Source organism: Globicephala melas, chromosome 4, assembly GCF_963455315.2.
Source record: "Globicephala melas chromosome 4, mGloMel1.2, whole genome shotgun sequence".
NCBI classification, from domain to species: domain Eukaryota; kingdom Metazoa; phylum Chordata; class Mammalia; order Artiodactyla; family Delphinidae; genus Globicephala; species Globicephala melas.
In genome coordinates, this window is record NC_083317.1 from 6,151,881 (window position 1) to 6,169,996 (window position 18,116).

The window sequence follows — 18,116 nt, forward strand, 5'->3', positions numbered from 1 at the left end:
ACTTTTTGGGTAAGCCTGTAGTGCTAATTGTAGTTCTGTTTTATGAATGATTTGTAGAGAAATATCACTTAGAGGTAATGAATTTCTTGATGAAAATTCTTCCTTCTGCCATTACAGATATAGCAGCAGCTTTTGCAGGTCCGGTTGATCTGTGTACATATCCAAAGTACTGTACTGTAGTGGCCTATCCAACTGATCTGTACACAATTCGAATGAGACTTGTTAATCGATTTTACAGGTCAGTAGAAACCTACTTTAAAAAAAATTTGAAAAGATATTTGGCCAGTCAACCAGGTAGAGTTAACAGAGGTAATGGTGGCTGATAGTGACAGTGGTGGAGTGGGGGCTGATTGACATTATTTTCTGTTTCATTCTCTTCTTTTGTTATAGTCATTTCTTGGTCCTGTGTAAGACAGTGTGTTAGATGCCTGTGGGTAGGTATGGATAGAACCTGGATAAGGAGAAGTACCACGTTTCATTCCTCAGTCTTTAGTAGTCTGTTTTTCTTGCAAAAGCTGCTCCATTTAAATATAAAATTTAGTTAATAATGACTTTGGCCTTTGAAAGATTAAATCCCCAGAGTCATCAACTTTTTATCTCTGGCTTCTAGAGCTTTGAAAACTATAAAATTTCCCATTCTCAGTGATTTTTTTTTTTTTTAAAGCAGGTGATGGTATTCTGTATGATTCAGCTGCTTTGAGAAATTATCTTTACAAAAAACTGACTTCTTGAGTTCACATTGTTGATGTTAATTTACCTCTGTAGTGCATTCGTTCAGAAACCAGTTTGTGAGTTTATAGTCAGATTGACTTTCTTAGGATTGATGGTATTTAACACATTTTCTTCATTGAGTCTCAGTAGCTTCAAATATACCTATAGGCAGTGTGAAAAGGGAGGGTTGCCCTTTTGGTTTTCTGGATGTGATTAAGTGATCTGTTACGACTTTCAGTCCTTAAATGTATTCTCTGCAGTTCAGCTTCCAGTATAATTGCTTATGACTGTGATCAAGTTGACAGTATTATAAAGTTATTCATTATAACTTTACACTTACGGTTTAATTAATATATCATGCTGGCTTAACATGCTGGATTTTTTTACTTGGTTTCTGTCTTTTCATTTTTTAAGCCCTAAATTGCCTGTTTTTTACTTTGAAGGAGGCTATCTGCATTAGTTTGGGAAGTCAGATATATAGAACATAATGCCAGAACATTTAATGAACCTGAGAGTGTAATTGCAAGATCAGCTAAGAAGATAACTGACCAGCTTTTGAAATTTATCAAGTAAGTGACCTCATATTATAGATGTTGTGGAAAAGTGCCTTTGCATATTGTGCTCTTAAAACTATCCAGTTCTTAATTTGTGCTCTCTGAATTATACCCTTTTAATGTGTTACATTAAATGACATTTCTTTACATTTCTTCTTTTGTGATTGTAATTTAGGTAAAGGAATGAGAAATTGAATAGTCCAATTTTTTCTATTTTTAAAAATTTTGAAATAATTTTATACTACAGAGAGTTGCCCTATGTATACATATACCCTTCACCTGTTTTCCCCTTAGGTTAACATTTTACACAACTGTGGTGTCCTTATGAAGTGTTAAGAAATTATCCTTGATACAGTACTATTGACTAAAGTGTAGAATTTATCTGGATTTCATCAGCTTTTACATCAATGTTTTTTTCTGTTTCAGGATCCAATCCAGAATTCCCACTGCATTCACTGTTTTGTTTTCTTAGTCTCTTTTAATCTGTTCTCTAGTCTTTCCTTTCTTTTATCACTTCATCATTTTTTAATGAGTGCTGGACACTTATTTTGTAATGTGTAATTAATTTGGCTCGTCTGATATTTTCTCATGATTAGATTGAGTTTTAATCTGTTTTGGATTGTATCCTGTGAATATTCCACACTTTTCTTGCATTTGGAAATCGATTTGGACTAGTAGGATGAAAACTGACCTGCAGGTTGAGATCCAGGTTCTAACCTAATCTGTTCTGGTGAAATTTTCTGGGTGACTTTGCACACATTACTCAGCCTCTTTCCTTTAAAATGAATGATTTTGCTATATGACCTTGTATGCCTTTCCCCCAGTTATAAAAATTCTTTGAAAGAATTATATACTGGAGGAGATAATTTATAAACTCTGACATCATTTTCAGTATCTGGCTACAAACTGGGGAATAACTGATTGCAGCTGTTTCACTCTCCTGGGCTGAATCTGTCTGATGTCTGGAGGACTCAAACTTATTGCCTCTCCTCCCAAAGTTTCTTCTTTCTACTTCAGGAAGGTCACATACCCATTTTCATCTCCGTTGTGTCTAGATACAACAGATTCTTTCTTCTGCTGTGTTTACAGTGAGGTTAAGATATAATTTATTTTAGTTTTTACTTCCTTTTTTGCTTCTATTCTTTTTTATCTCAAATCAACCATTTTCCTGGTACTCACTGTACAAATATTACTAGTGGTGATAACTTTGAAAAACTCATCCGTGTATTCATCCAGTTGAGGCTATACATATAGTATTTCTGTACACACTTAAATTGAAAAAAAAATTAACTTTCAGTGTTCTAGTATGGTCAGTTGTTTCCACAGAGGATAGAGTAAAAACCTGATATTCTACTGCTTGAAATTAGGTGTGCATAGGAACTGTTTGCATAGTTGGGGAACTGTTTGTATCTTAATCTGTAGTTTGAATATTTGGAGACAGGGACTACATTTGCATACTGTTAAATTAAAAAATTGTCTTTTAGGAGTCAAGACTGTACAAATATCTCAGAACTTTCTAACACTTCTGAAAATGATGAGCAAAATGCCGGGGATTTGGTATGAAGTTTGTCAATTTTATAATGATTTTTGTTAATTTCAAATGATAACTTAGAATGAAGAGTGAAGTAGAAAACGTTGGTTACCTAAATCAATTCTTGCTATATTCCAATGAACTATGAAAATAGGGCACTTGATAAAACTACATTTTAAAATTATCTAGATCATCAATGAGGTAATAGCCAATAATTGATATTAAATAAACAAGTTATGTCTAAGTGAATTAACTTAGGTGTGGAATATATTCTCTTTCCAAATTTGAGATAGAGAAAGGTGTATTATAAGAAGTACCTTGGATATGTTTTTGGTAAAATCAGCATCTGAGGGAATTCCCTGGCAGTCCAGTGGTTAGGACTCGGTGCTTTCACTGCCGTGGCCTGGGTTCAATCCCTGTTTGGAGAACTGGAATTCCACAAGCCATGTGGCACAGCCAAAAAAAAAAAAATCAGTATCTGAGAGTTGGATTTAATTGTAATTAAAAACTAATGAACTTTACCATGCTGTAAGTACCCTAAAATCCTTCACTCAATATGGTGTTGAAGTGTAAGTAAAGGCAGATACCATTGATGTTGTGTAATTTCACTTCAGAGAAAATCAGGTTGTTGTATGGAGTTGCAGGAAGGATATTTTTTTAAAAACAGTGTGGTGTCAGTTTCTACACAGACTATCATTGTAGTTCACTGATTTTCATTGGAATAAAAATGGGGATGCTAATATGTGACTTAGGGAATAAGAAAATGTGTAGCGTACAAAATGTAGGAATCTGTGGGAGACTCTTCTGAGTTTTATGGAAGAGGTAAAAACACAAATTTAAAGCTCCTTGGGCATGTCTTCTGTGGACATGCACACGGCAACTTTTTATAGCTATATTTTGGATTTAGTGCATGTTTACGTTAGGGAATGTAAATGGTTATTAAGAATAAGAATAAGGGTTGGTTTCTTGGAGGGTGAGTGCCACAAAGACCATCTGATATTCTGTATTTTGAGATTTTGTTAACAAGTTATAACCCTCGTAAACCTAATGTCTTTGATATGCTAAGATTATTGCATATCTAATGAAAATATTAACACTTAAAATGCTCTGATTTTTATTCCTAGGATGATAGTGATCTTCCTAAAACATCTTCTGGAAGAAGGAGAGTAAGTTAATTTGTGTGATTAACCTTAGTTGTTTATTTACTCTGTGTTTTCAAATCAACATAAGATTTTAGGTGTTGTCTTTGAAAAGTTACATTGATATTGATATTGAATATTTTATAAGAGAAATGGGAGAAATCACTGTAAGGTGGATGGCTAGGTAAGGTTTAGTGGAAGGGTTGGGATTTGGACTGTGTCCTCAGAATGAGATAGAGTAAGAAGAAGACACTTGAAAAGTAAGGGTTATTATGATTCAAGCTAAAAAAGTAGGAAAGTGTGGCATGTCAGTGGGCTACTGAGAACATTGGCCTGACTGGCGTAGGGGTTGAATTTTGGAGTGAGCAAAGTGGTTGCGTCTGGCTGTTACGTTGGGAGCAGATTATGGTGATATTGTAAACCAAAGATTTCTTTTAAATTTACAGTAGAGAGTCAATTCCATAGCCAAAACAGATTTTGATTAAAGTTAGATAGATTTGTATTAAAGTTAGGAGTTCATTGCAAGAATCTCAGAGAAAAGGTGGGAAACTTAGTCAAGAATAGTGCTGGCTGGGAATTCCCTTGCGGTCCAGTTAGGACTCCGCACTTTCACTGCCGAGGGCTCGGGTTCAGTCCCTGGTCAGGGAACTAAGATCCCACAAGCGCACAGTGGCGTGGCCATTAAAAAAGAAAAACAAAAGAATAGTGTTGGCCTGCAATAGAGAGGAAGGAAAGAAGATGAGACCTTTTAATGGGAAAATTAACTAGGATTTGGTGACTGAACCTTTTTTAAAAATGAGGATTTGTTGGGAGGATAGGGGAGAACAAAGTGGGAAATAAGCTTTGGATATTGGGTAGTTAAAATTGTGGTGTCATCAGCAGTTCTTGAAGCTCTTATGTAAATGTTAATTAAAAGTAAAGCTTATTAATTGGAAAATGCTTAATAGTGTTATCTTATATTTCATTCAAATGCTTAAATTTAAGCTGTTTATCACATCAATTTTCATAATATGCTGCCTCAAATAACAATGAAAAGTTAAGATTTGAATTATTACCATTTTCATATAATTTCATTTCTAAACAGACTTCTAAGTATTTAGTATCTGTTTAGTATTTGTCGTGATTGCTGTAGCAAATTATAAATCTAGTGCCTTAAGCAATAAAAATACCTTGTAGTTCTGTGGATTAGAAGTTTGGCATGGGTCTCACTGGACTAAAGTCAAGGTGTCAGCATAGCTGTGTTCCTTTCTGGAAACTCTAGGGTAGAATTCATTTCCTTCCATTTTCCAGCTTCTGGAGCCTCATGGTCCCCTTGCATCTTCAAGTCAGCAGCATAGCATCTTCCAGTCTGCCTCTGACTCTTCTGCCTCCCTTGTATGAGGACCCTTGTGATTACATTGGGCCCACCCTGATAATCCAGGACTGTCTCCCCATCTCAAAGTCTATCTACTCTTTTAGTCATATCTGCAGAATCCCTTTTGCCATAGTCACAGGTTCTTGGGACTAAGATGTACACGTGTTCGGGAGCATTATTCTGCCTACTGCATTATCCATTGTAATACTTCATGTTCTGTGAGAACATTTTCTAAACTTAGGAGATAAGTGGTGGAATGAAAATGTTTTTAGAGTAACAGATGTGACACTGGGTTTTTTAAAAAAGTGGATTTTTTTCCCCAAGTAGATAGAAAATCATGTAATGACATATTATGACATAATACAGAAGACAACAGCTCAGTTGCATTCTTACCATTATACTATATCATACCATAGTGTGGCTTTTCCAAGATTGAAAAAACTTTTAATGTTATGAATGTATTTTTAGGTTCATGATTGGAAAACAAGGAGCATCAAAGCAACCAATTATGTTGAAAGCAACTGGAAGAAACAGTGTAAGGAACTAGTGAACTTAATATTTCAATGTGAAGATTCTGAACCATTTAGACAACCTGTTGATTTGGTTGAATATCCAGTAAGTTGTCATTATTTGAATGTTTGGGGCTTTTCTTGTTGGTGTAGAGGAGATTGGGATAGAGGTATTCAAATTAAAAAGTAAGATGTCTAGAATTCCCTGGTGGCCTAGTGGTTAAGATTCTGGGTTTTTCACTACCGTGACCCGGCTTCAATCCCTGGTCGGGGAACTGAGATCCTGCAAGCCACGTGGCATGGCCCAAAAAAAAAAGAAAGAAAAAACCCCCAGCAACCAAAAAGTAAGATGACTAGGCTTCCTGTTAACTTTGTCTCTGACCACTAATTCAGCTGTGGAAGAGTTGTTTTACACAGTCTTCTTGAATTAATAGACACCCTTGTAACTTGGGTTAAGACGTAGTTAACCAGTGTTACGTAATATAATTGGAGGATTAGTAGGCCCAGCCCCAGGAAAACTATGAATTGGTTAAAAGTGTCTGTCTTTACTTTCTAATAGGGAAATGGAAAATGACCTAAAAAAAAAAAAAAATTAGAAAGCACAAATTTACTGTAGGAAGCTTAGAAATTATAGAAGGGTATAAAGAAGGAAATAAAAACAATTTCATATCTTGCTGCCAAGTATATAATTTTGTTATATTTCTTGTCCACATGTTTGGATGTCTTCTTTAAAATTATTGTTGATTCTTAAGATCCTTGTACCCTTTTTTCTTCTGTCATTTTGAATATTTTAGAGATTTGATGCACTTACATTTCTAAAAACAGGAATCGAATCTTTGAACTAATTATTGTTTTTAAAACCTAGGATTACCGAGATATTATAGATACTCCAATGGATTTTGGAACAGTAAGGGAAACTTTAGAAGCGGGAAATTATGACAGCCCTTTGGAATTTTGCAAAGACATCCGGTTGATATTTAGCAATGCAAAAGCATATACACCAAATAAAAGATCAAAGGTAATTTTAAAAGTGGTTTATAAAAAAGAAAAAAAGTACGTGTGATCTGTGTAGATGGTAATTTTCTAGTGTTTGGTAGAGGTGGGAGCATAAAAGATCAGTGAGTAGAGTAAAACCACTGTTAAGCATAGAGTGCCACTGCCCAGGCATCTGCTTAGGAAACATCATTTCCTTGTGACACTGTTCCGCTTTCCTCAAGTTTTATAAACAAAAGAGTGTTGGTGCGAGTGAGGACACCAGTGAAAAATGAACAAATTTGTATTTGATGTATAGAGTGAGAAAAATGTGTTTTCTTACATATGGGAATCTTGAAAAGTGGATTGGGAACTTAGTGATAGAGGCTGGAAGAATATTAAAAGTAAGAAAAGGAAAATCTGAAGTGAGCGTGGACTACTGATGGCATACTAACATTTTTTATCTGAAGAAGAAACACATCGGCCATCTGATTAGTTAAGAACACAAGTAGAGTGGACATTCCTAAATTTTTGTTCAAATGTTCTATGTTGGATAACTTTTCAAAACTTGTTGAAACATAATAAATACACAAAAGGATACACGTACTCTCAGTGAATATTCATAAACCTTTGTAGCCAGTGTGCTGGGTAATTAAAAAAAAAAGCAATAATTTGAGAGTAAGACTTTAAAATAAAGCCCTTGCTTGCTGTTGCAGCACTTTCTCTATCATCAGTGACTATCACTGCTAATTAACCATTTTGTCTTAATTTCACTTCTCCCTCATTACTTATTATCAGACTGCGTGCATTAATTCTTCTCTTAATCTGAGAACCTTTTCATTGCATTCAGTATCTAAATTGCTTATTGGATCAGTTTAACATACAAGTCTAACGTTTTTCCAAGCTTGTGTTGTCAGTATTCACCATTTGCGAGACTTTCTTTCCAGACAGAAAATAAATTTCATTCATGTCTTTTTCCCTTTTGTTTAAAATATGTTTGAGGATACATCATACAACTCATGCATTTGAAGTGCACAATTTAGTGGGCTTTAGTATATTACCAAATTTTCAAAATTGTGGTTACATATATATATAAAACAAAATTTATCATTTTAACCATTTTTAAGTGTATAGTTCACTGGCATTAATTACATTCACAGTGTTGCTCAGCCATCACTGCTATTTCCAGAACTCTTTCATCATCCCAAACAGCAACTCTGTCACCAGTAAGCAAGTAACTCCACATTCTCCCTTTCCCTCAGCCCTTGGTAACCTCTAATTTACTTTGTATCCCTCTGAATTTGCCTATTGTAGATATTTCGTACAAATTGAATCACACAATATTTGGCTTTTGTGTCTGGCATATTTCACTTAAAATAGTATCTTAAAGGTTCATCCATGTTGTTGCCTGTATTGGAACTTCATTCCTTTTTTTGGCTGAATAATATTTCATTGTATGGGTATATGACATTTTGCTCATTCATCTTTTGATGGACACTTGAGTTTCTACTTTTTGGTTATTGTGATTAATGGGAATCCAAGTATTTGTAAGAGTTCTTGTCCTCAGTTTTCTTGGGTATATATCTAAGAGTGGAATTTCTGGTTCATAGAGTAATTCTATGTTTAGCTTTTTCAGGAACCACCAAACTATATTCCATAATGGCTGCACCATTTTGTATTCCCACTGGCAATGTACGAGGATTCTAGTTTCTCCACATACTTGCCAAAATTTGTTATTTTCTGTGTTTTTTAAAAAAATTATAGCCATTGTAGTAACTGTGAAGTGTTATCTCCTTGTAGTTTTGATTTGTATTTATGTTATGACTTATTAAAAATTATATCTAGAATTTATTTAAATCAGATATAGTAAGACATGCAGACATGAATTGTCACGAAGGAAGAAGTTTATACTCACAGATCCCTAGAAACAGAAGTGTGTGATACAAGGTTGATGAGTAGGCAGAGGGGAGAGGAGGGAAGGGAAGAGTATGGCGCAGAGCTTAGATTGGGGTTTTCACAGGACGGCAAGGCAGGGCAGAGTAAACAGTCTGGGATTGGCTAGTTTGTAGTAATTGGAGCTTTGATTTGTAGGGGTGGTCTCTAGATGTCTGATTCCTGGCCCTGGGGTGATTTGGGTAGGGGGAATATTGGCTTGGTGTATGAGAGTTTGATAAAGAAGACTTGTTAGGTGTTTGATCTCTGGATTGATTGTTTTCTGTATCAGAGGTACACCTGCAAAAACAAGCCACTTGCTATCTCTGGGAACTAGCCCTGGGATGGGGTAGTCTCTCCAGGATCAAGGCTCCAAATGCCAGAGCATCAATGATACAGAAAATAAGAAAATATAGTCAGTACACTAATGATGTTGAGTATCTTTTCATGTGGTTATTGACCACTTGTATATTTTCTTTGGAAAAATATCTATTCAAGTGGTTTGCCCAATTTTTAATTGGATTTTTGTCCTTTTGTTGTTGAGTTGTAAGAATTTTTAAATATATTCTGGATATTAAGTCCTAATCAGATGAATGTTTTCCAGTTATTTTGTCTGTAGGTTGTCTTTTCACTTTTGATAATGTCCTTTGATGCAGAAAAGTTTTTAATTTTGATGAAGTCCAATTAACCTATTTTTTTTCTTTGGTTTCTTGTGCTTTTGGTTTCATGTTTAAGAACCCATTGCTACTTAGCGTCACACAGCCTGTAAGATGCCCAACACTATTATGGAGCAATTTGAAAAATATGTGTCAGAAACTTAAGTGCCATTTGACCCATTAATTCTAATTTTTTTTTTTTTTTTGTACGCGGGCCTCTCACTGTTGTGGCCTCTCCCATTGCGGAGCACAGGCTCCGGACGCGCAGGCTCAGAGGCCATGGCTCACGGGCCCAGCCGCTCCACGGCATGTGAGATCCTCCCGGACCGGGGCACGAACCCGTGTCCCCTGCATCGACAGGCGGACTCTCAACCATTGCGCCACCAGGGAATCCTCATTAATTCTAATTTTAATAATTATTTTTTATAGACAGTGTTAACTGTGGAAAAGACTACTTGCACAAAACATATATATTAAGGAGTAATTTATAGAGGCAAATGTTTGGAAATAGTGTTCAAAATAGTTTAAAAAAAATCCACTGCCAAATTCAGTGTCATGAAGATTCACCTCATGTGTTCTTCTAAGAGTTTTATGGTTTAGTTCTTATGTAAGCTATTGATCCATTTTGAGTTAATATTTGTGTATGGTGTAAGATAGAGGTCCAGTTTATTCTTTTGCATGTAGAAATCCAGTTGTCCCAGCAACATCTGTTGAAGTGACTATTCTTTCCCTATTAAATGGCCTTGCACCCTTTTTGAAAATCAGTTGGCCATAGATATATGGGTTTATTTCTGAACTCAGTTCTGTTCCATTGGTTTATACATATGAGTGTCTGTCTCTGTGTCAGTACTATAATGTTTTGTTTACTGTAGCTTTAGTAGTAAGTTTGGCAGTAAAGGAAATTTGAGTCCTCTTACATTGTTCTCTTTCAGGATTGTTTTGGCAGTTCAGGGGGTGCAATTCATTATGAATTTGAGGATTGACTTTTTCCATGTCTGTTTTCATAGGGATTGAATTGAATGTGTAGATTGCTTTGGGCAGTATTGACGTCCTGACTACTGTTTTTCTATCCTTTAACGCCAGATGTCTTTCCATTTATTTAGGTCTAATTTCTTCCAGCAATGTTTTGTAATTTTCAGTGGAGAGTCTTACAGCTCCTTGGTTAAATTTATTCCCACATATTTTATTGTTTCAGATGCTATTTGAGATGCAGTTGCTTTCTTTTTTTTTTTTTTTTTTTGTGGTACGCGAGCCTCTCACTGTCCACTGTGCCACCTGGGAAGCCCTGCAGTTGCTTTCTTAATTTCCTTTTTTGCTTGTTCATTGTTGGTGTATAGAAACAGAGCAGATTCTTGTGTGTTAATCTCATACTCTGTAATTTAGTTGGATTAATTTGTTAGCACTAATAGCTTTCTTGTAGAATCTTTGATTGCTTCTATATATAGGATCATTTCATCTGCAAATAGAGATAGTTCTACTTCTACCTTTCCAATTTGAATTATTTTTATTTCTTGTTTAATTGCTCTGGTAGAATTTAAGGTACAGTGTTGAATAACAGTGGTGAAACCAGGCATTCTTGTATCATTCCTGATCTAAGGGGGAAAGATTTTCAGTCATTTACCATTGTGTATAATGATAACTGTGGGTTTTTCACACATGCCCTTTTTCATGTTGAGGAACCAATAATTTTAGCACTCAGTTTTGTTAAACAATTTTATTTTTAATTCAAATGTATTATTGAATTTTTCAGATGAAAGTGGTGGTACTCAGGAGTATCAGAGCTTTCAAACTTAATACGATTGAGGAAAAAAAATCACTCTTGTTAAAATTGGTGACTTATGCTAGAGTTCAGGTTTGAGGGAAAAGAATAATATATATACAAAATACTGGAAATAACTGTTAAAGACCACTTCAAAGATAAAGAGGGATTACAGATTTCACATATACTTATTATATGTATGTGTATATAGGTTTCCTTCTGTATTTGAACATACCCCATTTCTAGGTGAAGAACCAGCTACCTTAGGACACATCTTGATAACAGATACACGGAATAGATCAAGATAAAGCACAGATGCTCACAGATACAGTTCAAAACTGTGGTGACCTGCCTAAACAAAATGAGTCACAAAGAGATGTACACCAAGACACATCATAATTAAAATGGTAAAAGCTAAGCATAAAGAGAGAATTCTAAAGACAGCAAGAGAAAAACAAAGAGTCATAACGTAATAGATACCCCTTAAAGCTGTCAGCTGATTTCTCTGCCAGAATTTTGCTAACCAGAAGGCTGTCGAATTACATATTCAAAGTGCCGAAAGGGAAAATCTGTTGTCATTATACTTTTGTCAAAGCCCATAGAATATTCAACACCAAGAATGAACCCTAATGGTTCTGATGGACTTGGGGTGATAACGTGTCAATGCAAGCTCAGCAACCATAATAAATATATCTCTCTGGTTTGGGACGTTGCTAAAAAAACAAACAAACAAAAAACTGAGGTGACCTGATGCTGAGATGCTGAGTGTAGTTGCTGGGGAAGGAGCTTGGCGGTGCTACTCCTGCTGTTTGGGGTACGCACTACCTCTATAACAGCTTGCTGCAGACAAATGCTGAACTCTGTTTTCACCTTTTTTCATAGAAGTGAAAATCTCCTTTGGATTTTTTTTTCAGTTAGCGAAAACAAGTACTAATAAAGTACGTCTTTTGTAAAAGTGAAGTGGCAGAAAGTAGCGTTTTTGAAAGTGGGGATACCTGTATATGTATGTGTGTATATATGTATGTGTGTGTGTGTGTGTGTATATATATATATATGAATATGGCAAATTCATACATTTTACATACTTTTTAAAGGTTCCCCAGTGTTAGTCTCTTCACCCTCCTCTACCATGCACCAGAATGATTGATATTTAGCTTTTGAATATTAGATTTTTACTTTACAGGAATGATTGTGGATGAGTAAAGAGTACTTCCTGTGAATACAGAGCTGTGCCAAAAAGTTATTTATAGCGGCACTCAACATTACATTGCTGTTCTTTTGAGGATTTGATGTTATTTAATTATAAAAGTTATTAGAACACAATCTTATATAAAGTTATAGGGCATAATGTCTCCTTTTGGATGTAAGCAATCGTTTTTTTCCCAATAATAATCTAAGTGGCATCAGAGGCAGTCAGATTTCAAGTAGAGAGTAGTGTAGAAGTGCTTTTGTTCCCTTGCCCCAAGGAGACACTGCTTTTCTGCTGCCTAAATAGCAGCCTTAAAACCAACCAGGGGGCTTCCCTGGTGGTGCAGTGGTTGAGAGTAAGCCTGCCGATGCAGGGGACATGGGTTCGAGCCCCGGTCCGGGAAGATCCCACATGCCGCGCAGCGGCTGGGCCCGTGAGCCATGGCCGCTGAGCCTGCGCGTCTGGAGCCTGTGATCCGCGACGGGAGAGGTGACAACAGTGAGAGGCCCGCGTACCTCAAAAAAAAAAAAAACAACCAACTTCCTATCTACGTTTGGGAGAAGGAGGCGTTTTGGGGATTTGTACAGGTAGATGTGGAAAAAACCAGTTGAGAACCATTGACATACAGACATAAATCCTAGATACAACCAACCCTAGGGTTGATTGATTTAAAATTACTTTCTTTTCATCGGAGAAGTGTGTATTTGATACTTCCACTGTCCTTGCAGGGAAGCGATGGGAAATGAAGTAAGGAACAGTCATTTATCTATAACAGTGATATAATAGATTACAAGTAGCCTCAATGACTATAATTTTACTTGTAAAAATATTTTAAAAGATATTTTATAGTACTAGTTTTGCTTTCATGTCCTTGCAGATTTACAGTATGACGTTGAGATTGTCTGCCTTATTTGAAGAAAAAATGAAGAAAATCTCTTCTGATTTTAAGATTGGTCAAAAATTCAGTGAAAAACTTCGAAGAAGCCAGAGGTTCAAGAGACGGCAAAATTGTAACCGTGTCAATCAGTCTAACAAAAGTATCAGGTAAATTGGTTATTGCAGTCTTTGTGTGCAGTTTTTAAAAATTTCAGGTTGTGATACTTCTTTGATTTTATTAAGCTAAAAATTCTTAATCATTTTACAGTATATTCACTAAAGAATAGTCATTGTTTTTTATGGCTTGAAAGCATTCTCTGCATATAGAGCTGTTGCATTAATTTTTAATTATATACATTTGTAAGCATTTAATGAAAAGCATCAACTAAATCTTACTAAGGATTATTCAAAATATTTCTTGTCTTTTGCATAAGAATTTTTGTTTTTAATGCAGAGGATAAAATGATTACTGTGTATGGCTATTGAGCATTTGATCGTGTAAGGGAAAATGCCAGTTAGATGTAATGCACTCTATTTTCACTGGGGATTAGTTGTAGAGAAGAAATATAAAATGAAGGATTTATTCTCTTTATAGTAAATTAATATTAATTTATATTTTGCCATTTATGACTATGTAGCTTACATTACTATCAAATTTATAGATATTTTGACATGTAGAAATATGGAAATTGAGTTTTTCAGTGTTTAGTTTGTTTTCATGTACTTTTTTTTTTTATAAATTTATTTTATTTATTTATTTTTGGCTGCATTGGGTCTTTGTTGCTGCACGTGGGCTTCCTCTAGTGTGGCGATCGGGGGCTACTCTTGGTTGTGGTGCGCAGGCTTCTCACTGTGGTGGCTTCTCTTGTTGCGGAGCACGGGCTCTAGGCGCGCGGGCTTCAGTACTTGCAGCACACAGGCTCAGTAGTTGTGGTTCGTGGGCTCTAGAGCACAGGCTCAGTAGTTGTGGCTCACGGGCTTAGTTGCTTCATGGTATGTGGGATCTTCCCGGACCAGGGATCAAACCCACGTCCCCTGCATTGGCAGGCAGATTCTCAACCACTGCGCCACCAGGGAAACCCATCATGTACATTTTGAATGTGCGCTATACCCTTGATGGATTTCCTCATGGTTGTTCTTGGGATTACACCATGCATCTCAATTGAAAACAATCTACTTCAGGTTAATACTATTTAATTCCCATAGATATAAGAATTCTGTTCTAGTTTAGCTCCCTTCCCCTTATTTGTGCTGTTACTGTCATACAGTTTATATCTTTATAGGTTGTTTTATGAAGTTGTCTTTTAAATCAGATAAGAATAAACAAATTACTTATACTGTTATTTATGTTTACTTATGTAATTATCTTTCCCAGTGGTCTTTATTTCCTTTTATAGATTTGAGTTACCCTCTGGTGTCCTTTCTTTTCAACCTGAAGTCCTTTAATATTTCTTGTAAGGCAGACATGCGAGCAGTGAATTCCCTTAATCTTTGTTTATCTGGGAATGTCTTAATTTCACTTTTATTATTTAAGACTAGTTTAGTTGGCAGTGTTTTTCTTTTAGCACTTTGAATATGTCATCTTACTGCCTGCTGACCTCCAGTGTTTCTGATGAGAAGTCAGCTATTAATCTTACTGAGGTTCCCTTCCTTGTGCATATGGAGTTTTCTCTTGGTGCTTTCAAGATTTTCTTTTTGTCTTCATCTTGCAAATGACTGTAGGTGTGGATTTCTTTCCGTTTATCCTTATTGAAATTTGTCCAGCTTTGTGGACGTATAATGTTTTTCATCAGATTTGGGTGGTTTTCAGCCATTATTTCTTCAGATACTTTGTTCTGCTCCTTTTGTCTCCTTTGGGGCTCCCATATGTTGGTATGTTTAATGGTCTCCCAAAGGTCTCTGAGGCCTTCTGCATTTTTTTTCTTCATAAAGGATAGGATAAAAAGGAAAAGTTTTCACTCTTGAGCTACTATCACCTTGTCTACTGTTAAAAATCAAGTTTATGGGCTTCCCTGGTTGCGCTGTGGTTGAGAGTCCGCCTGCCAATGCAGGGGACACGGGTTCGTGCCCCGGTCTGGGAAGATCCCACATGCCGCGGAGCAGCTGGGCCCGTGGGCCATAGCCACTGAGCCTGCGCGTCCAGAGCGTATGCTCCGCAACGGGAGAGACCACAACAGTGAGAGGCCCGCGTACCGCAAAAATAAATAAATAAATAAATAAATAAGTATATACTTATAAGTATATAAGCATATAATTATTTCTTTTTGTATTACCCTTCAGCTGATATTAATGGAAGTTAAAATTTTGACATAACAAGTTTGAGTTTTCCTTTTTTTATTTTTATTTTTTAATAAAAGGAGGAAACCAAGATGTTACGTTTTACAGTCATTTGTCCCCCTCCCATTTGTAGCTGACAGATTGGATTTAACACATGGAAACTGAAAGACTACTTGTCTTTAAACATGGTCTGTTTACATTTGGAAACTTGAATTTTCTTGATTATGATAAACAATAACTGCTTAAAAGAACGGTGTTTTTTAAAAATTGAAGTATAGTTGATTAATTGTGGTTATCTTTAAGCTCCTAAAAGCTCCTTTGTCTTTTTGTTTTAAAGGAAAACAAAACCAAATCCTTTTGTTTTAAAGGATTATCTTTAAAAAACATGAATATTACTCAGATCTGTAATTTAAACCCAAAGATTGTCTTATCTTAAACTTCCACTGTTTTTCACCATAATCCATGGCTCAGGGGCCAATTTTGGTGAATTGGCCCTTAGATGTAAACAGATTGGTCTCAGAAAAAAACTAGCTTGTTCTCTTTTTTGCCTCTCTGTTCTTTCTCTTCAGGTTTTGTCAATTTCTCCTAATTTTATACTGTCTTTAGGAATATATAAATAGGAGCCTAGAGGGAATGTTGTCGTATTGAGACTCAAATTTGTAATATGGGCAGTTCCTTGGTGGCCAAGTGGTTAGGATTCCAGGCTTTCACTGGTGTGGCCTGGGTTCAGTCCCTGGTCAGGGAACTGAGAATCCCGCAAGCCGTGGTGCAGCCAAAAATCAATCAATCAGTCAAAATCACATCACATCACAAGCTCTATTGCAGATATAACTTTAAAAAAATTTGTAATATGAATGAATGCCTGTATTACATAAATGTTGGCTCCTCTTAGCATTTAATCCAAAGAATCTAAGGTATTCAGCATGATTTTCTGTAATTCTGTTACTTGGATCATTTGTTCATTACTCAAATTTGGAATAAAATGATGTCAGGTTTAAAGAGAACAGTAATCCATGCTAGAATAAGATGTTAATAATGAATATTTTAATGTCTTGATCATAAAGTTATTCTCAGGTTAAGTAATAATACACTTTATTTAGGCATCCTCTGTTTTGTTAAATATTGTTTTATTTTTTCTTTGACCAGAAATATCAAGCAGAAGCGCTTAAAATCTCAGGCAAAAGTAATTCCTGAGTTGGTAGGTTCTCCTGTCCAGTCTACCTCAAGTAGGGCAGCTTATTCTACAAGCCACAAGACAAGTGCTAGTGTCTCTTCGGGTGTTACTTCTGGTGATTCTTCAGATTCAGCGGCATCATCAGAAAGAATGAGGAGAAATACACCTGTCACTCTAACAAATGGCTCTACATTATCTGGTGAGAAATGGAATGTTATATATTTCACCTGTTGAGCACTCACGTTTGTAACATTGGTAGTTACTGTGGGTTTAGAGGAGAGAATAAAGAAGTAAGACATGACCTTGACATTCAAGGACCTTAAATTTAACAGAAGAGATTTAAGTAATACATGGAATAATTAGATTATATTTGATAAATACTGTTCTTTGCAAGTGGTGCAGCCACATTTTAAGCAAATTTGAATCATTCAGGTTTTAAATAATGTGATATAAGTACCACTGTTTGTGCAAAATTTGACATTTAAAAATTTCTTTAAATTAAAAAAAGGACTTGGTAATCATGTAAGTTTAAAGCTGATGACCTAGTAAATTCTAAACTGTTTATTTTATTACTATTTGGTGGTATAACTGTAGCTGACGCTGACCCTTTGTTAGCATTGTGCGAATGAGGCCATGGTGTGTACATACTTGCATATTGCTCTGAGTGATTTTGGTGACTTGTGATGATGGTATAATGATTACTGTTGTGATTTAAAATAGTAGGATCAAACAGGTAAAATGCAGCCAAATTTTAGAGACTGGCAAGTCTTGCAGAAAAGTTTGGATTACTTAATAGGGTCCCTTGTTGTGAAGGAATCACATGACGAATTCTGTTTCAGGAAGATTAATCAGTTTGGCAGTGATATGTGGGGAAGGAGAAGAATCGGGAAACATAGTCAACATGATGGGAAGTGGGATACAGTAGGAGCAGGCAGAGTGGGCAAACTGCAGAGCAATTTCAAAGGAAGGAACACGATTTGGTGACTGATACCCCTCTAACAGCCACTCTGTTCTTTGACGTAGAGTTGGGTTGTAATATGGAGCAGAATTTTGTCTTTCAGCAGTACGTTCCCACTCATTTTGATGCAATATTTATTTTGTGATAGGCATGCAAGAACTGAGCCTGGATGAAGGAGCAGGAAATTTGGTTTCCTATCTTGTGCCTACACTTGTGCATATACTCATTAAGTATTATGGTGGGGGGAAATGACCTGTACTATTTAAATTATTCATCTCACACCTTTTCTACCTTTTTTGTGTGTGTGTGTGTTGAAATGCTCTTTCTTGAGCTTGGAAGCCTGTATGGTACAACTATGCTGTTAGGAAGGGCTACTAGAAAGAGACCTGAAAGCCTACTGAAATACTGGACTTGAAATGATTGTCTTTTCTATAGGAAATACCTGTCTCATAACAGAAGGAAGAAGATAGTGGAGCTAATTAAATTTTTAATGAAAGCTTGTTTATAAAATATATAAATTGTATT

At 35.8% G+C, this 18,116-nt stretch overlaps 1 protein-coding gene across 1 annotated transcript in view; it reads left to right on the forward strand.

Moving 5' to 3' along the window:
• The window catches only part of BRWD1 (bromodomain and WD repeat domain containing 1), a 120,354-nt gene that overhangs the window by 91,426 nt on the left and 10,812 nt on the right, over positions 1-18,116 (forward strand). The window contains exons 31-38 of the mRNA XM_030835428.2: positions 118-238; positions 1,155-1,280; positions 2,750-2,822; positions 3,921-3,962; positions 5,758-5,904; positions 6,664-6,816; positions 13,184-13,350; positions 16,606-16,832. Coding sequence (XP_030691288.1) covers positions 118-238; positions 1,155-1,280; positions 2,750-2,822; positions 3,921-3,962; positions 5,758-5,904; positions 6,664-6,816; positions 13,184-13,350; positions 16,606-16,832 — 1,056 coding nt within the window. The remainder of the gene's footprint in view (positions 1-117; positions 239-1,154; positions 1,281-2,749; positions 2,823-3,920; positions 3,963-5,757; positions 5,905-6,663; positions 6,817-13,183; positions 13,351-16,605; positions 16,833-18,116) is intronic.